Raw genomic sequence first — 21123 nt, forward strand, 5'->3', positions numbered from 1 at the left:
TCTTTGCATCAATACTTGTCTTGCGTAACTATGAGATGTTCACAATTTGTCTTTGCTTGTTCTTCAATATGTTGGTCTAAAATAGGGGTCGCAATAGGTTCAAACAATATATTCTGTACACTATATAGAATTATGAATGAATTTCATTAGGTGCAAAATAACACCTGTCACCTTTATCTTTCCTTATCAAATTTATACAAAATTGAGTCACAACAACTTTGGCAATTGTTGTCTTCAGAACAAAAATGCCAGAGAAAAAGTCTTTCGTATGGGGTCAATGTGGCCTATCAACGATATTACAATGGTGTTTTATATTTGGATTATCAGGGATGACAGTGTTTCAATTATTAGAACTCGAAAAAGTGAAACAAGAGTTGGAGATATTAAGACATGGATGTGATATGATTTTGGTAAGTTTGAGGCAGCTTGATTAAGTTTGATTGCGGTAGGTAGTTTTGCCTGTACTTAATTTTCTCACAACATGTGGTTTATTATCATTTGTTCCTACAGCAACCGATTCTATATATAATTTACATTACATTTATGTTAAAGCGGTGAAGCATTTCATTACATACCGTGCGAGAACTGGTTTAGATCGCTTCGTTTTAATAAATATTGATGATCCAAATAATGACTTATAATTTTACAATTTACATTTACAATGTATATACTCTCTGAACGAAGTCTGTAATAAAAGATCGATCATTTGAAAAGATAATGGTACAATTGTCATACACAAACGGATAACAGTAAAAATGTCATATCGAACGCCGCGTGCATGTAATTGTATGAACGCGCATTGTTTCATTGGTTGGCTTGTCTTGTAGAATTGCACACGCGACCAATTATATGGCACATACATCATTCTTGAATACACAATATTGTAAGAGTAATCCCCCATGGTCAATCATGAAGCATGGCGTATTGGAGTGAACGTTGGTACCGACGATATTTAATTGTTGTTGCATAAGGTTATTAAAATATGCGCTGTAATACATTTTATTCATTGTTACAAAATGTAAGATTTCTTAACCCGTTTAAATGAACCAGAATTTGAGTTTTGTGTGCAAATCAATATTTTAATCAAAGATGTTTAAACAATTTCAGATGATACCATTTGTCGAATTCATTCCCCAATATTTACAAAGGTCTTCAAAAAGTCAAATTAGAACTTTTTGATTGATATTTTCCACTGTTTGGCTGAATTCACTTTTCCCATCCACGTAAGACGAGGCGTATGTTTTTTTCGATAACAAGTAGCTTTAGAATAAGCCATACAGCCAACGATTATGTCGTTGATAAAACGGTAAAAACAATAGTTTACGTGTATATTCTTGTTATCTGAAGACATGTGTTAGCCACTAACTGTAGCGATAACAACAAGTTCATTTCCGAGTCCAATAAAAAATATTTTATGAAACACTGAAAGCAGCTGCAGTTGGATGGAAAGCACAATGTAGCAGAAATAACGAATACAAGAGTTCTCATTTTCTTTCGATTTCTTTATTAGTTCTATTGTTTTTTCCAAATTGTAATACATATAGGATCTGGAACAAGTTGTCATATCATACCATATTTTATCAAACTCGTCCAGGAAATTCGTTGGTAAGCTCGCCTGGTATGAAATGACAACGAGTGTCAGCTCTTTCTTATCACATGCTTTACAATGAGCAAATTAAATAAATATTTACGCAAACATAATGTTAAATCCCGAATATTGTTTGCATTTCGTGACGCCATTTGACGTTGCAACGTCATTTCAGCAAAATAACAAAATGCGATTGGTCAATCGAACGAAAACTAAGCTAATGAAAACGCTTAAAAAGTGTATTACACATATGTATAAGATAAAAATATTTGTAATGGTTATATTACATGGGAAACAGGGTATGACATGTGATAATAATAGTTTTCAGGCCAAATCAAACTCTAAGAACACAGTGAGACAGCTGGATATTCCAAAATAATGGATCATTCGATACAGTACTTAATCTCAGCGGCGAACCAGACCTTCACCAATTTAAGCCATTTGATTGGCCTTCCTCATATTTTTGTTTTTTAATTTGCGTATAATTGTATATACCATCGTTTTACTTTTTTTTCAAAACATATTATTCGCTGATGAATAAAAAAGAACACAAATTAGGAGAAACAATACTTAAAAATAATCGAGTGTACACTTTTCTAGTGCAGATTATTTTCTGCTTCACTTGTAAAACATAATATATGTACACTGATGGGAAAAGACCCCATTAATCTGTAAGATAGGTTCTTACGACGTTAATACACATTTTAGATACACTGTCAGCAATATAAAGGTTTAAACGTGTCGGTATCGGCGTAAACTTATTTATGAACAATTTAATTGCAGCAAACGAGATTTTATTGGTGGTGCCATATAAAGATTGTAAATTAATTGCATACACTATTCCTCGTTCAAATTCGTATGTTGGTTTACTATTGTGAGAATAAAATGTTGACAGTCAAATCATATATGTTTGCACAAAGCTCATAGCATACACCCAATAGCTCACTTTACTCTCTTTCTCTCAGCAACAAAACAACAAAGCTACTGGTCAATATTTAGTACAAGAACCACGAGACAGAGTCAGACGACAAACAGCAACAAACATTTCACTGCAAGACATCCAGGTAAGCGTATTTAATTGATAAAAATGTCAGCATTTGTTTGATGTTGTGTTACTTCTTCATATTAATAAAATGTCGTGATATATAAATTTGACTCAGTTTGTTTCTTTAAATAAAAGTTGATGCTCGACATGTTGTTAGCAGAAATGTACGGAAGCGTATATGGTACACCCAAATAATATGGTCATGCCGGATTAATTTATATCGTCTTAATGTGAAATAAAATGGTATGTCGACATACATTTGTAGCTTTTTCCCACTTAATTTTACTCGCCATAACGACATGAAGTTAAAGTCTCGACGCAAATGTTTCCGGCTTTTCCCGAATCAATATTTGGTCGACATGATCTAAGTCGATGCTCTTGTGAAAATGACTTGCCATCATAGTTTCAGTGGACATGATGAGTTATTTTTTACGCAATGACACCTTTATCATGTCATGCCGTCATGGAATATGGTATGGTTAAAGTCTCGAGTAAATGTTTCCCGCTGTTGCCGAAAAACTATTTGGTCGACATCATCTACGTCCACAAATCAACATAATTTTTGGCGTCATGCTCCTGAGAAAATGACTTGCCATCATAGTTTAAGTCGACACGATGATTTATTTTTTTACGCCTTTTTCATATCATACGGTCTTGTTGACATCATCACAGCATCAGGGTGTACCATATACGATTCCATAGAAATGTAGTTAGCGAAAAAATTTAGCTTCATGAGTATCTAGTCATTACAAACCGCACGATTCAGAAATTAAAATATATACATGTATTTCGCATCCCAAATTTACAATAAAAACAATCGAAAATCCTGTTGCATCAACAGAAGATCAACAACTCAACAACTTCTTTTTTAAAGCAAATGACCAATTTCCATACAATTTGAAACAAGATAAAACACACGACAAAGACAAAAACCAATTAGTTAAACCGGGGTCACCGATTTGGAGAGGTCAATACAAAACCCTCGCGGAACTGGTGATGAAAGTAGAGAGATTCTAATGTTCATTTTCACTACTTTTATAGAAGAACATTATATTACCATACACAAAACATTTAACACTGGGATCACCGCGCTTGAACGGCCAATTGAGTTACGATAATTTTTTTTGTTTTCCTTTTTAGAACGAAATCCAGAAATATTGTGTAAACAGCACAACGTGTCAACGTAAGTGTTCCTATTGAATAAGAGCATCCAAATCAATGCGCAATGGCCTCAGCTTGCAATATTAGCTATAGAAACCGATTGAAAGCCATGTTCTGTTTACCTTCTGCAAAATACTCGTACTTTCGTCAAGGTTACTTGTTACGCATCGTTAAATGTTTTGGTTTTGATATTAAAAACGTACACCTAACTGATAATGCCACCAAATACTGTGTACATATCTTAGTAACTTTTCAAATTTATCAAGATTTGCAAATTTGTAAAATGCAATTATTGTTTGTTATCAGATTTTACGATTGAACAATTATTGGCTGGTATTTGAATTGCAGTACTTTTTATATTGACGGCAACAAAAACTTTAATTTTGCAGCGGGCCCTAAGGGTGATATTGGACCACAGGGGCCTCCGGGCAACAACGGTACTGATGGCCAACAGGGTCTTAAGGGTGATACTGGACCACAGGGGCCAACTGGTAATAACGGTACGGATGGGATAAATGGGCTTCCTGGATTACCAGGTCAACAAGGGGCTAAGGGTGATATTGGACCTCAAGGACTCAACGGATCTGATGGTCAACAGGGCCCTAAAGGTGATATTGGACCACAGGGGCCTCCAGGCAACAACGGTACTGATGGCCAACAGGGCCCTAAAGGTGATATTGGACAACAGGGGCCTCCGGGCAACAACGGTACTGATGGCCAACAGGGTCTAAAGGGTGATACTGGACCACAGGGGCCAACTGGTAATAACGGTACGGATGGGATAAATGGGCTCCCTGGATTACCAGGTCAACAAGGGGCTAAGGGTGATATTGGACCTCAAGGACTCAACGGATCTGATGGTCAACAGGGCCCTAAAGGTGATATTGGACCACAGGGGCCTCCGGGCAACAACGGTACTGATGGCCAACAGGGTCTTAAGGGTGATACTGGACTACAGGGGCCAACTGGTAATAACGGTACGGATGGGATAAATGGGCTCCCTGGATTACCAGGTCAACAAGGGGCTAAGGGTGATATTGGACCTCAAGGACTCAACGGATCTGATGGTCAACAGGGCCCTAAAGGTGATATTGGACCACAAGGGCCTCAGGGATTGAACGGATCTGATGGTCAACAGGGAGCAAAGGGTGATATTGGACCTAAGGGTGACATTGGACCACAAGGGCCACAGGGATTGAACGGATCTGATGGTCAACAAGGAGCAAAGGGTGATATTGGACCTAAGGGTGACATTGGACCACAAGGGACTCAGGGTTTGAACGGATCTGATGGTCAACAGGGAGCAAAGGGTGATATTGGACCTAAGGGTGACATTGGACCACAAGGGTCTCAGGGATTGAACGGATCTGATGGTCAACAGGGAGCAAAGGGTGATATTGGACCTAAGGGTGATATTGGACCACAAGGGCCACAGGGATTGAACGGATCTGATGGTCAACAAGGAGCAAAGGGTGATATTGGACCTAAGGGTGACATTGGACCACAAGGGACTCAGGGTTTGAACGGATCTGATGGTCAACAGGGAGCAAAGGGTGATATTGGACCTAAGGGTGACATTGGACCACAAGGGCCTCAAGGATTGAACGGATCTGATGGAACAAATGGTTCCGACGGGCCAAAGGGAGATAAAGGTGACACGGGATCGCAAGGACCACTTGGATTAGTGGGAAGTCAGGGGCAAAAAGGCGAACCTGGTGTAAACGGGTTTAAAGGAGAGAAGGGTGAAAACGGAACTGATGGTGGTAAAGGAGAGAAGGGGGAACAGGGTAAAGAAGGTCTACCGGGAAAGGACGGGTCTAAAGGTGACACAGGTGCAATTGGCAGCATGGGGTTGTCAGGAGACAAGGGCGACAAAGGCGATCAAGGTAGCACAGGAAGTCAAGGTCAGAAAGGCCTTGATGGTCTGAATGGGTCTAAAGGAGAACCTGGGGAGAAAGGGGACCCAGGCCTTCGTGGTCTTGGCGGATTACCGGGACAAATGGGACAAAAAGGGGAGCAAGGAGATAAAGGTGATCTTGGGTTAAGTGGTTCAAAGGGTGAAATGGGTGCACCAGGTTTAAAGGGAGACATGGGTCCATCGGGAAGAGATGGGCTTAATGGGACGGAAGGACAGAAAGGCGACATGGGAACAGCTGGTACCCCTGGAAATAAAGGAGAGAAGGGAGATATAGGTACGACCGGTTCTATTGGACCATCAGGACAAAAAGGAGAGCAAGGCCTGAAAGGGGATATTGGAAATCAAGGAATACAGGGGATTAAAGGGGATTCAGGAGCGACCGGGCCCTCGGGACAAAAAGGGGAACAAGGCTTGAAAGGAGAGATTGGGATTCAAGGAGTCAAAGGAGAGAAAGGAGAACACGGTTTAAGTGGTTTACCGGGTCAGGTTGGGGACAAGGGAGAGCCGGGTATTCAAGGACCCCAAGGTCCCATTGGTTCTACTGGCAAGGATGGTATGAAAGGGGAGAAAGGAGTTAATGGCACTGACGGTGTAGACGGCCGAGACGGAGCCAAGGGAGAGCAAGGCTTCCAGGGAGTAAAGGGTGAACCTGGAACGCAAGGTAATACACCGTGTGACGATTTGCTCCAATTGTTTAAAACTCAGTTTAACTATGTGATACTCTTTTTAGTTGTAGCAATCGAGTAATACACGGACAAAAACATCATGTTTGTTCGTTAAGCAAAAAGCTTCATTCTCAAATGGCAAAGCGGTTCGCAGTGTTCTTTCTGCAATATTTTAAAGGTACACAATTTTCAATAATAGGAAAATGAAGGTATTATTTGTATGAACTTCATTACATTGTGCATCAAAATGTTGCTATCCTGCTGACCTGCGGCATAATAAACAATTTAGAAATTAAATTGCACTTTAATCAAAATGATCTAATAAAGCTGTGTGAACAAAAAAATGTCATTATATTATTTACGCGTCTGTTTGAGTAATTAATTGTGGGCTAAGTGTGAGTTTCGAAGCGCCTTGCATTGACCGTTCCAAGACGGTGACCCCAGAATTAATCCTTGTAGTGAATTAGGCGGATTAGGTGAATTTATTTCTTTGTAGACAATAGCGTAGAACCATTAAAAAGACTAATGTTGGGATGCGTGTACGGTTTGGTGCGCTCTTGAACCGAGTTGAGCGTCCGATGTTTGTTATTGATCGTTCAAAGGCAGTGACACTAGCTTTTGTAAATTTAGTGTTTGATGCCCTGTATTATATGCATTTGGTCACTTGCCTTTAACAAAAGATTAGCGGGAATGTTTCTCATGATAATGTTGCGGATTATTGAATTTGCTCTACAACTGCTTACCTGCACTTAATTTTTGGAGGAATTGCCGGCCTACCTGGACAGAAAGGAGACACCGGCAGCCCTGGACAAAAGGGAGGAAATGGCACTGATGGTGTAGATGGTCGAGACGGAGCCAATGGCGTACAGGGGCTTCCTGGAGTGAAGGGAGAACCTGGGACTCAAGGTACTTACAATATACACACATTACTTATTGTTTACGTTCGGTCTTAAATTTAGAATTTTACTTTCCACGTAGGGTTAAACATCGACAAACTTAAATAAGTTTGTCTAGAATTTTACTTCAATATTAAAATCGCCATGGAATCGTAAACATTCGGAGCACGATTTGTTCTCTTGAAGAGCGACAAACTCTGTCCTTTAACGGCAGTAGACTACGCAGTGTTACATCTTCAACAAGTATTAAGAAATTAATAAAGGACAATCATAAAATTAACCAAATGATGTTATTTTTGGAACGTATATTTCTTCATTGCAAAAGCAAAAATACGAACAAAATATAAAATCAGAAACGATAACCGCACACATTGAAATTCATTTCAAATCAGTAATAAGGAAATCATCTTCAACCCTTCAATTAGAAGAAGATTCAGCCTTGCAATATCTATTTTCAGGAATTTCAGGGCTGCCAGGACAGAAAGGAGACACCGGAAGTCCTGGACAAAAAGGTGACACAGGGCCGTCCGGTTTAAACGGTCTTATTGGAGCACCGGGACTGAAGGGTGAAATGGGACCAACTGGGGCGAAGGGTGAGACAGGGGCAACGTAAGTTCATGTTGTCTAAAATATCTACACAAGTAGCTGCTATCTGCGGTTATTGTGATGATGGCTTACGGCCATAATTTCAAAATATGTTTTGCAAGTAATAGCGCGTGTTCAAGTATATTGCTCATTTTGTTGCTATTAGTTTAAATCAACGTGTTATGGTTTATTTGGATTTTTAAAATTGTTTTCAAAACAGCTCAGTATACTTACAATCTGTTGTAACTGTGGTAAATGGTAACTATACTATAAATAACATTGATTTTAGATTCCTTAAAGTATGTATCGTGTACTATCTAAAAGATCATGCAGACAAGCGCTGGTTAGTGTCATAAAACGTGAAAATAAAGTGTACTTCTGTCGTTTCAGGGGTATTGGTTTGCAGGGTATAAAGGGTGAATCTGGCGTCAAGGGTGAGCCGGGATTCACTGGACCACAAGGACTGAAAGGGGAACAAGGGGCACCGGTATGTAACTTGGTCAAACATTTTTTTGTGTTGGCACTCTGAGCAATTTCATAATAAATTATTTATGAATACATTCGGACGTATTTCAAAATAATTACATGCATATATAACTTTGTTGAAATAAGTTGTAGATTTCAGTGGAACAACTTGTATTATCCTAGACATTGACGTTATGTTCTATAAACTTATGAAGAATTCTTTAAAGTTAAATAAATTTATCATGACTTCTGAATTGCATTTCGTTAAAATGTCGAATAACAATCACAATGCTTGTAGGGCAAATCACCGGATAACGATTGCTGTCAAAATTTGAGTAAGTGTTATCTTTAAAGCTTAGTATATTGTTGAATAACAATTTTAAGATGTTGGATTCTATTCGAACTGAGGCCGGTGCAGCCGTTGCGGGATCGGCCGTACAACTTTTGAGGCAGATATTAAAGGCCCAACGCAATTTGTATCAGCTGTTGTTTTTTTTAAACACAAAGCACAGCCAGATACGGCAGTTTTAACACTGCAAGTTAGCAAGTGGATCATTCCTGCTGTTCGCATGTTTCAGTTTCCTTATCAATGAAAACAAGAAAACAACAGATTAACTGATAACATCAATGCGCAGCGAAATTTCAGGAAATATCATTTGGGGTTAACGCATTTCACCATTGGTCCTAACTTTGTGTTAATGCATCTACGCAAGAGTGTCATACAATAAGCACATATAATAACTTTACACATTGTTATTTCTAAACATAGGACCATTCATAAAGTAAATATTTATATATCAATGAAATATAATGTACTAACATTAACATTTACAATTAACGTTCTAATGAGAGAAACTTTTTAAACAATAACATTAATGAATACACATCTTGCCAAAGCGCCTCCTTGAAAGTAACTACTTAATGAGTATTAATGGACACGTGGTTGGCTTCCATTAAATTTGAAATGTATTTGTTAATCTTCCAACTAAACAGCCACATCGCAACAAAATCATAACACAATATTCATCTTCCATACTATTAACCACTCTAATTTCGGGAGATATCCAAAACCACTTAAGTGAGCTTCGTATCATGCGTTTGACGTGCGTCCATCATGCGGGAGCCTAGGTCATATCCCTACGCCAAAAGAAAACTGCACGCAAAACGCTCGATTTAGTACTCACGGATAACGTAACGCCGACGCGCGGTCATCTCAAGCTAATCACATATTTGTTGATTTTCACATCGTGCATAGAACTTATGTCCAACGCACGCTGTTTAACTCGAAATTTTCTCGCCGAGGAACGCAAAGTATCTTTGCAGACGACCTACGATGTCTATAAAGGTACCGTTCGACGTCTGGAATAGACTCCTGGCTGTTACCTCAAGGAGATTGCGATAGACGCACGTTTACAAAATTTAAATCGCATCTTCTTTTGATTTTATTCATTCGCTTGAATATAATTCCTAAACCACCATAAATATCGAAAAGATGTTTCAAGCAGCAGTCGCAGGTCAACGCAAGCGCATAAATTAAAGTCTCTATAACGCTAAAAATCAACGAAAATTTCGTAAAATATTTCGTAAAAAAAAGTTAACACATGTGTTCCTTATAGCAATAGCCACATTTTCAACGCTGGATGTGGTATGATTACATAGATTTTTGTAGATACAAAATGCTCGTTTTTATTCATTTGTGACCACAATTAATTCCATTTTAATTTCCCGCGAATATATCTATTCATACGACACACGAACACCATGTTAGTGTTCATGTGTCGTATGAATAGATATCGTTGCGGGAAATTAACATGGAAAAACAACGAGCATTTTGTATCTATAAACATCTATTTTACCAGACCCCATCTGGCGTTGAAATTTCGGCAATTGCCATAAGGAACACTGATTTTTAATATGGTTAAGTTTATTTTACGAAATGTACGAAACTTTCGTTGATTTTGAGCAGTAATGCTACTTTAAGTAATCAAGTACGTTCAGTGACTGAAAGGAAGCCGCTTCTTAGCCAACTCGACACATTATTTAAGTAACTAGTTTAAAAGTCACATGGCGATTAGTTACCTTAACATGAGTTGCCATGCTATTCTTAACTTTGACAAGTCTGCTGATGTATGTAATTGTTTGTTCAAAGCAAAGGGGGAAACTCTGTGGGTCAAATCGACGGCATGAGTAGGTATTTCACTGCAATCATATTTCCATTATTGGCCACCAATCCGGTAATACACTCTTTAAATAAAAAGATATTTACATGATGCACAGTGGCTTTTGAACGTTTGAATATTATTCGCCGTGCGTTGGATGCACAAAGCACTTACATAAACCGCATCATAAGTAGACTCTAGAGCGGTCTTGAAAATGAACGAACGTGCGTTGACCGCGATGTGACCGCGTCGGCCTTACTTTACTTGTTTTCATAAAACGCATGCGTTTGTCCTTCGATTTCAAAATCTCGCGTCTGATCTGCGGTCTGCGTCAAACGCAGTGGGAATGTTTCCAAGCTTTTCCAAGCAAGCACGTAAACCGCATCTTAAGTAGACTCACTAGAGTCGTTTTGAAAATTAACAAACGTGCGCGCGCGTCGGCCTCACTTTACTTGTTTTCATCAAAAGCATGCGTTTGTCCTGCGATTTCAAAATCTTGCATAATCTTGCATCTGATCTGCGGTCTGCGTCAAACGGAGTGGGAATGTTTCCAATCTTTTGCGCTCGCGCTAATGGTCCGTCAATTACGGCGACTTTGCGAACGGGGAAAAGACGCACTGTCGCAAAATGTGGATGTGACACTTATTGAATACTGTATTATTGAAGTCTTTGTATTAATTAAAGTAGCACAGCCTTTCAACGAACGTGAGTTTAAAGTGTCAATTTAAGTAATAAATTTAAGAAAACAAGCAAATATGTGATTCAAAGTAAGCTTACTGTATCAAAAGAATTTAAAATTTCTTCACTGCATTAACTTATCAACTTTGTATGCATATCGTCATTTGTGTATAAATTGGTCGGATATAGTTTTTACATCAAGATTAAAAATGGTTTTTCATAGTTTTTGAGATCTGGATAACAACTTTTGTCGTTTGCTGGAAAACTTAATTAAATAAATACACGTGTAATTATCCACACATCTCTTTCTAGAGGTGCCGACGTTTGAAGGCGGCACCGGTGAAGAGACCGTCACCACAGTCGTTGGCAATACAATCCTGCTGCCGTGCGTCGTCGCCGGCAACCCGGAGCCGACGGTCACCTGGTTGAGAGACAACGGCGAAATCCCGGCGAACAGAACTGTGAATACACCAATAGGTGGGATAATAAAACATCTTTGTAATTAAGCTCGTTAACAACATATATGAATATTTTACAGCTGTGCCATTTAATAGATGTCAGTATTTTCATACTTTCGTATTGAGCTCATACATTGACAATTTATGCAAACATAAATATAATTGTCTGAAAACATGCAACATACTCAACACAATAAAAACCAGTGTGTTCAAACACGGTTACCATGATTACTTTAGGTATCGCAATAGACGCAGTGCAGGTGGGGGACTCGGGTAGATACATCTGCAAGGCCAACAACATCCTTGGCACCACCACCAAGACATTCATTCTGAATGTGTCAGGTAGGCAACATATTTTCAGACTTTCTGAGCCGCGTTTTTAGACAACGGGGCTTAATACATGTGCATAAATTGTCCGCACAGGCTAATCATGGACGACACTTTCCTCTTTTATGGTATTTGAAGTTTCAAGGAAGTCCATCCTTACCGAAAATACAATTTAGGCGGAAAGTGTCGTCCCTGATTAGCCTGGTGGACTGCACAGGCTAATCTTGGATGACATTTCACGCACATCCATTAAGCCCAGTTTTCTCAGATCAAGGCTCATATATCGAGGACATAATTTAATAATCATTTATATTTATTGACCATTGAACGAAAATCGAATAAGTTTGCTAGCCCCTTACAAAAATCGTTCAAAACGGGGGATATGCAGCAAGTACACAAACAGCGGCCGATACAAGATTCGACCAATCAAAATTCACAACTAGCTAGGCAAATTGGAGATACGACCAATCAAAATGCACAATAAAATCGGTACATAGAAGATTCGTCCAATCAAAATTCACAATTAACTGGGACGACAAGTGATGAATGTTTGGACAACATTTAACAACGCTCATTTTTTAAATATTGATATTAATATGACAACCAAGGTTAATAAAGTCAAAAGTTTATAATTATTTGCGAAACTCTATCAAGTGACAAGTTGGCGAGTTAACTTGTGGCCAGTTTGAATAGCTTAAGATGCACCTTCCTTGAACTATTGTTTTTTTGAAGACTAAATAAATACATGTTTTGATAACAAGTACATTGCATGAGCATAGATAAAATAAATAGAATCGGCGAGTAAGCTGAGCGTTTTAAGTTTCAAAATTGACAAATAATGGGCATTCGCAAATTTTCCGCTCGGAAATTTACCCAAATTCTGATAATGACAAAACTGTGAATCGACAATCATTAAGTGGTTTGTTGTGGAGGCATGCAGGGACTTGAAATGGATTTCTGAACCAGTCGAATCTTATCCTGGAGGTTGATAAGGTTTTGTTGGGTAACATAAAAGGAAATCATTTCATATGATAATTTATATTTTTTCTTACATAATACATAATTTACATGACTAAACGTCATGTTCATTTCATGGCTGTAAACCCAATAAATATACATGCAGTGCACATATAAATTGATATTTGTTTTAAATTATTAATAATCAGACCAGACGGGACGCATTTTAATGTAAAATACGCACTTATCCCCATAAAAAATATATCGTACAATCACTACATGTACTTTTATCATTGTCCGTAGCTGGCCAAGCGATTGTGACGCCTGTGCGGAGGTTCGTTTCCGTGCGTCCAGGGGATACCGTGGATGACGGATGTACGGTACAGAATGTCAAGCAACATGTAACCACTTACTCCAAGGTATGAGCACATCTGTACATGAACATAACAGTACCGTATAGATATTTATGAAGACTTGAACATAGTACGTCGTCACTCTTATCCATGTTATTTTAGACATATCAAGAGGTCATTTAAAAAGAAAGTGATAGTTCAGTAATAAGTAGTGTACATATTATTTAACATAATAAATGTCAGTGGTGGGAAAACAAAATAATAAATAACTGCATAATTTCTCAAATGATTTATGTATCAGGGTGGTAATCAGCTATTATGCTATTTACAGTCGTGAAACATAAACCAAAATAAAAATTGATTATTTAATGCATACATTGTGGATATTTATGTTAATAATGATCGAACAATAGAAAGACTACGTCCCGATGATATCACTTGATTCAGTTACAGCATCATCCTTATGTACTACCATCAGAAGCGTTACTAAGTGAAAACATCAACACCAGCAAATATTTTCTGTTATTTGTAGTAAAAACTCGAAAATTAATAAGTATTTTGCTTCATCGTCTTTTCAACTAAATCATGTACATCCTGAAACCAGTTGCTAAAATTAAGAAAGTTAGAAATACTTATTTTGTTTTAAACAGAAACATTAACAAATACCACCACACTATTCAAATTAAATCAACACTAAGCAAAATATATTCATAATCCATCTAATTACAAAATCATCATTCTGAAATTGAATATTATGAAAAAAATATTTCCACAGTAAAATTGGTCAGAGCGAGTAAAAACCCGTGTAAGCAAATAGGCTTATATTGCCGAGGCAATGACAAATAATTCTCATACTACAAGGTTCATGGCGGTTTGCCCTCGCACAATATCCTGCCGAACGAGGACATCGTGTTCCGGTTCCTGTCCACGAACGACTCCGGGGAGTATCAGTGTACCTCCGTCACAGATCAGGGAACTTTCACCGCCTCTTTCTTCGGTGCGTATAAGCGTCATGACTGCTCAACGTGTACTTGTTCTTAAACCATTGAGAATTTGTTTCGGTACATCAGCAAGGTTTATTCGTAAGTGCTGGTAGAATTTTGTTTTTAAGAACATATTTTTGCATAATAACGAGTGGTATTTAAATGCTAAATGTACTTAAACGCAATTTCTTTTGTTTTATATCTTTCACGTCGTTAACATGTTTTAAACGTGCAACATAATATACATGTAGTGTCTAAATTGTTGTTGTTTTTCACTCCACAATTCTCAATAGTCAATTACAAAGTTTAAATCCGTAATATATCCGTGTAAATCACAGGTATTTTAGCGAAGAAACAGTAACATTTGTATAATACACGAGTTATTTCTCACTGAACACGGGCAGTCAACAAGCGAACTCAGCATGTATTCAGCATCCTGTATACATGTATGTCAACATTCATAAAGCGAATATGACTAGTTTAGCAACACGATCAAAACATCAAGTTTTTCGCTCAACTCGAAATAGCAACAGATACTAGTTTTTTTCTCAAGAACATCACTTTCACCATTCCGATATAAGGCTATTTCAGCAACATAGTTGAATTGTTTTTAATGGTTTCAGTGTATCACAACCTGACGTCTTTCTCATGTGACCAACCGTTCCAAGTGTGTGCGCAAGATGGCGCTGTGTGCGGGTATGTAACTGTCATTCGTAAACAATTGCATAGGGAATGACTACGGTTGTTTTCGTTACTCAGTTACCGGAGGTGTTTCCCGTAAATTAACGTTAGATTCAGGTAAATATATTTTATATCAACGAGGTTATGTATTGTCATGCAAATGAGAGTGGCCTTAAGTGTATTGCCCATATGCGAATTTTCATGTAATGCAAGATCATACAGCGGTAATTAAAATATGTTTGTACCTCGAGATTAGTTGAGTTTTGACTAAGATGTATAGGACGGTCATATTTGTGTTTGAAATTTGTAGTCGATTACAAAATGTAGAAATTTTTGTCCTGATCGGGACCGGGCCGCCTAATTCATTTGTTCGAGCGCTTGAATATAAACCCGAGGATCGCTGGTTCTATTCCATGGCCAGCCGGGCCACATAACTTGTGTGGTGATTGATCGTGACATTATTGTACGGCCATTCTCCCCATGACTTCCGGCTTCTGACTGAAATACTGTTGATAAATTGAGTCGTGTTCTGAGAAAACTAATGCATAATGCATGTGCGTAAAGTGTCGTCCCAGATTAGCCTGTGAAATCCGCACAGGCTAATCTGGGACTACACTTTCCGCTTTTATGGCATTTTTCGTTTAAATGAAGTCTCTTCTTGGCAAAAATTCAATTAAGGCGGAAAGTGTCGTCCCTGATTAGCCTGTGCGGACTGCACAGGCTAATCTGGGAAGACACTTTACGCACATGCATTATGCCCAGTTTCCTCACAACGCGACTTAATTAACAGTCAGGGTAAATCCTCCAGTTGCGCTAGTGCTTCTATATTGTAACAAACTTTGACAAATAGGTTACACAAACTTGAACGTTTTAAAATGCGACTTCACGTGAAACCTCACATACACAATCAGGACTTGTTGTAAAAATGTAACTGCAACTTATACTAATTGAATAATTGTATTACCTACGCGTACACTAGGAACATGCAACATTATAGTAAAGGATTTATGCTGTATGTTTATGTGTTTACTTACATTCCATTTAAGCGAGGTAGTAATAATTTCATCAAGATCACAGTGTCTTTACGTTTGACTGTACCTTCTGAGATAATATTAACTTAGTTTGGCATTCAGTACTCGCATAAGTTGTATTTTGGTTATAAAAGCGGAGGACAGTGCTACTTTTCCAACTCTGTGGTTTCGTTACAGAGCGGAATGTCCACAAGGCTGTACCAACTTGAACCCCCAATTTGTAGCTACGAAATATTCCGTGGTAAGTACATCGTCTACTGATTGTCATGTCGATTATTCTGCAAACAAAAGCAATAACACATGAAACGTAATGTGCTGACGCATCTTTTATTCATGCAACGTAAAAACGAGTTATTTGTTAAAAATTTACGTTTATGGAAAGAATGGACGCCTTTAGTTAACAATAAGAATTAACTACAGTTTGATGATTGAACGCGCTAAACTTCTTGAGCTAAATTATGGAACGACAAACGAGCGGTCCTAAACTGTAAAATAACTTCCTTACAGTATACATGTGTTCATGTATGGGGTTGCGTCATGGTATTTAAGTAAATGTTGTTTAATGTATCTAAACTCAAAACCATCGATTATTTACAGATGTATAGATGCAGAAATTCAAGTAACAGTTCAGATTACTTACTTTAGATTACACGGTAATAGAATGCTTTCTTGTTACCATGTTTATTTGCAGAACCTACCAATCTGTCGCGCGGCTATTAACAACGGCAGGATCGACGCCCGAGGAGGCCAGGTTGTATTCCAGGTCCTTCAGAGCACGTAAGTTGTTCCGTTATTTCTTTATCTAAAGTGTGCGCGCACTGATTATTATTGAAGATACTTTGCATCGCGCATTTTTTCATTGATGTGGGGGTTAAGCATAGCGGTGTGCTTGTGTCGATTTGACGACTGTCTGATCGGAATGTCAGTCGACTACTTCCTCTACTGGCCCACCGCGTTGATAATATATAGAGATCGTCACCACACAGTCGAAAATAATAGTAAACGTATAGGGACACACTATTCATTCGGTTATATATGAGAAATCCTATATTATCCAATCCATACCAAAATTTATATGTATAAAGTTCTCTTTTTGTAGCAACGAGTGTGACAAAAATGTAGCTCTTATATTAACGTTCTTCCTTTCTCGTATATGCACGAATTGCATAGACAATAAATAGTAAGTGATGCTGAAGCAAAAGAACAAAAATAATTAGATATGAATAACGTTCTTTCAGACGCTCTTTCATTTGTGTGTTAATCTGGTTAATTAATCTTTACTGAATTATGCATCTGGTGGATAATATTAATACGATTGAATATGCGCGTAATATGTTTAACTTTACACTTTTAGTTGTTTGTGTGAAGTTGACGCTTGTCTTCTATATTATTTTTCTACCTTTCAGGAACGGTCTGGAAGCAAGGTTTTTGGATTTCCCGTCGTGATTCGTGCGTCCTAAACTGGTTTAATATGCGTTGTATGTTGTGTATCAAGAAATATACGGTTCATGGTATGTCGGTGTATACTTTCTTCCGTTTGTGTGTGTATGGGGTGTATCTTCTTCTCTTGCCGTTACATTTGGTTATTCAAGTCAGGGGTGAAACGGGTGATTTATGTAGAGCACAACATTTTATGGCGTATGCGAAATTGTATATTACATCGACTTTTACAATTATTTTGGCAAATACTATTATTTACACGAACGATAATGGATTTCCTTGTTTGCACGTAAGACAAAAGTCTTGCCCCATACGTTCTTCCCACTTTGTGTGAATTTTACGATACTGTCCTTTTTTAATTGATATGAAGATATTTTTAACAAGAGGGCCTGAAAGGCCCAAAGTCTCTCACCTAAGATAAAAAGAAATGACCTGTTCTTTGCAGCCCAAGCTATCAATGGAAAAAATGTTCTAATCAAGTTTCATGAAGGATGAACAACAAATGATTCCCTGCCGGCCATGTTTTATTAACAGACCTGAACCATTTTTGAACTCTTCCAAGATATGTCCAAATTTCATGCAGATTGGTAAAAAATGTGTCTTCTAGACTGTTCACATGTTTTCAATATAAACAAATAAAGAAACTGCCCCACCCCCTGGCGGCCATGTTTTTCACTGATCACGACCATTTTCAAACTCGTCCGAGACCTCTACATAACTAATGTTTTGACAAAATTTCATGATGATTAGGTAAAAAATGTGACTTCTAGATTGTTCACAAGCTTTTTTACTATATAAATATTAGGAAAAAGATCCCCCCTGGCGGCCATGTTTTTTTACCAGAACAGAACAGAACAAATATTTTATTCAGCTCATCGTGGTCAATACAAAACATTCATACATACGTGAAAAAATACCGTAATTAAAGATAATAATAAATCACTCGTGAGAGTGTTGTGTGTTTATGTGCACACTGAATTGAGTATTCATACTCAACTATATATAAAAGCAACAAAAAAAACCCAGAGGAAACAGCAAAACAATCAAATTTCATTACATAATACACTGAAAATATCAGCAAAAATTTGCATCAACAGATAAAAACACAGTATATGCATTTCATATCAAACGGTATATAAATAACCACTATAAACGTTGAGTTAAACAAAAATAAAATCAGTTCTTTTCTTAAAGCATGTTATACAGTAAATTGCTAAATTCCGAAGGGTACCTTTATTATTACTATTTAAAAGTTTCAAAAATGTATGCATACTTGGTCTTATTGAATAGTATTTCGATATGTATTTAGATCTTTCTTCTAAATAAAATGGGCATCTAAGTCAAAAGGGATATTCGTCTTCTAAATCGTTGAGATCACATAAAGTACAAATTCTTTCATTTCTGATAATGTTATAATGTCTATCAGTTTCATAAAAACAGGTTCTGTGACGAAAGACGTATTTTAGCAATCACGTTTGTATGTGTTTTATTGTCAATGACATCTAAATACACAGATCTTTCAAATACAGGTTTAAGTTCCTTATAAAAAAAGTAATGAAGTGGATGAATCAACATTAACTCTCAACTCAGATACATACTGATCTCTGAGTCTAGTCTTTAACAAAGGAATACAACTTTCAATTATAACTGACTTAGGAAACAACCATACATCTGTAAATCCTGTTCGGTTTAAAATTTTGCGAACTTACCGAATTTACCGATCCAAACCATTTTCGAACTCAACTGTTGTATCCAGGTGTGGTAGTGCGGTCTCGTTCACGTACGCAAGTGAACCGGTCACGAGTTATGTAACTTTGTGAGCACTTATGTAATGCGGAAATATTTATTCGACGAACGCTTATTTCCGGTCAGGATGGCACCACTGACTGGTTGCAATTTAATTAACTAAATGTGTCCAGTCAGATACACCTGAAAACACTCAAATAATTAATCTATAAGTGAAAACCAAAGTAGCTTCAACGAAAATAACTGACTTTTATTTCAAGAAATCGGAAAATGAAGAACAATGACAGAGAATTAAGAACAGGTACAAGCCAAGTCTAATGAATCTAAGTATCGTTAAAAAAAATGAACAACATACAGCAAATACTTTAATGAATGTAAAAAGAAGTTCACAATCTGTAAAAAACTGATATAAATATTAGTTACTGTAAGTCTAGAAGTTGCTTCAAAAATCTAGTTTAGAAAATAGGTTTAACCTAATCTAAAGAACACAATTTATGGAGATGAGGAAATTTCAGTGAATCAAATGTAAAAATAAGAAGAAATTACTAAAGTTATTGAAATAAAGTAGAGTCTTTCTAATTTAGAAAATACCAAATAAAAATAATCTAAATAATAAGAATAATTTAGAAAATAATGCCAAAATGTCTTGATGCTTGTGTTACAATAATTTAGAGTTTAATTATTTCAAAATTCCAACGTTTTTCAAGAGCTTTTTTCCTTTTCAAGAAAGCATCAAGAGGTGATTAAATCAGCCAAAACAGCTTATTTTATACAGTTCTGAGAGCACTGGCAGAAGAGTCTATTTTCCCTCAGAACAGTCCATTTATCAATGATCAATATATTCCCAATTTCCAGAGCAGAACTAAAAATAGATTACTGAACCAGGTTAAACAAGGGAGATAAATACTGCAAAATTATGTACATGTTGTTTTTCTTTCAGCTATCTCTGAGTTCATAGGCTTATCATAAGTGCTAATGACTAAAACAGTTATGTTAATTATGAACATTCTGTGTTATGAAAAATAACATAATACATTTAATGTAACATAATAATGACATAATAAAACCAAACTTTACTACACAGGAAACAAATGACCAAGTTTCATGATGATTGGACAAAAATTGTGACTTCTAGAGTGTTCACAAAGTTTCTCTATAGCCATTTAAGGAATACTGCCCCGCCCCCTGGCGGCCATGTTTTTCAATGGACCGGGACCATTTTTGAACTCAAACAACATATCATTTAGTCAAACATTTTGAAAAAGTTACATGAAGATTGGGCATCAAATGTGACTTCTACAGTGTTCATAAGGTTTTTCTTTTTTTGACCTAGTGACCTAGTTTTTGACCCAGCATGACCCAGTTTCAAACTCATTCAAGGTATCAATAGCACAAATGTTCTGACCATGTTTCATGAAGATCAGAAAATAAATGAGGCATCTGGAGTGTTCACAAGGCAAAATGTTGACGACGTACGACTGACAACGCACGACGGACGACGAACAAAAGGCGATCACAAAAGCTCACCATGTGCTCAGGTGAGCTAAAAAGTGTGTCCCAATTAACCAAAATGAAAGTGAAATTGTTGCATCATATTTATTTTAAAAAGTTAATGTGTTAGTACAGAAACCTCTTCAGTAATGAAGCCTCGCAGAACGCCTTCATGGCTGAGGTTATGACCGTACATCCACAGCTCAAAATAATCATGTGAGCTGACGTATGTTCGTTCGCCCCTCCCTCGTTCTTACCCGCACAGTAGGGATATTTAAAGTTGTATAGGTATAATATTCGTTACACTTTAAAACACCATTAACAATGTGATCCTTTATCGTGACAAAATAATCCAATATAGCAAAACAGATTTACTGTGCTGTCCTACATCATTCGTCGACAGTTATTCGTCAAAAACGTGGCTTTTAGGTTGTATTTCGTGTAAATACGATCTTTACCAATTTAACGCATTCTGTGCCCGACAATAAAATATCTT

At 37.3% G+C, this 21123-nt stretch overlaps 2 protein-coding genes across 2 annotated transcripts in view; one reads left to right on the forward strand and one right to left on the reverse strand.

Moving 5' to 3' along the window:
• The window catches only part of LOC127841099 (L-threonine ammonia-lyase-like), a 275394-nt gene that overhangs the window by 43160 nt on the left and 211111 nt on the right, over window positions 1-21123 (reverse strand). The window lies entirely within an intron of this gene.
• The window catches only part of LOC127840410 (fibril-forming collagen alpha chain-like), a 32297-nt gene continuing 11367 nt past the window's right edge, over window positions 194-21123 (forward strand). The window contains exons 1-16 of the mRNA XM_052368824.1: window positions 194-410; window positions 2554-2652; window positions 3774-3816; window positions 4184-4465; window positions 4673-6373; window positions 7140-7283; window positions 7732-7882; window positions 8249-8345; window positions 8622-8658; window positions 11473-11637; window positions 11856-11960; window positions 13206-13321; window positions 14117-14252; window positions 14862-14934; window positions 16128-16191; window positions 16642-16727. Of these exons, the coding sequence (XP_052224784.1) occupies window positions 246-410; window positions 2554-2652; window positions 3774-3816; window positions 4184-4465; window positions 4673-6373; window positions 7140-7283; window positions 7732-7882; window positions 8249-8345; window positions 8622-8658; window positions 11473-11637; window positions 11856-11960; window positions 13206-13321; window positions 14117-14252; window positions 14862-14934; window positions 16128-16191; window positions 16642-16727 (3464 nt within the window). The 5' untranslated portion in view covers window positions 194-245. The remainder of the gene's footprint in view (window positions 411-2553; window positions 2653-3773; window positions 3817-4183; window positions 4466-4672; window positions 6374-7139; window positions 7284-7731; window positions 7883-8248; window positions 8346-8621; window positions 8659-11472; window positions 11638-11855; window positions 11961-13205; window positions 13322-14116; window positions 14253-14861; window positions 14935-16127; window positions 16192-16641; window positions 16728-21123) is intronic.

Source organism: Dreissena polymorpha, chromosome 8 (genome assembly GCF_020536995.1).
Source record: "Dreissena polymorpha isolate Duluth1 chromosome 8, UMN_Dpol_1.0, whole genome shotgun sequence".
Lineage (NCBI taxonomy): Eukaryota > Metazoa > Mollusca > Bivalvia > Myida > Dreissenidae > Dreissena > Dreissena polymorpha.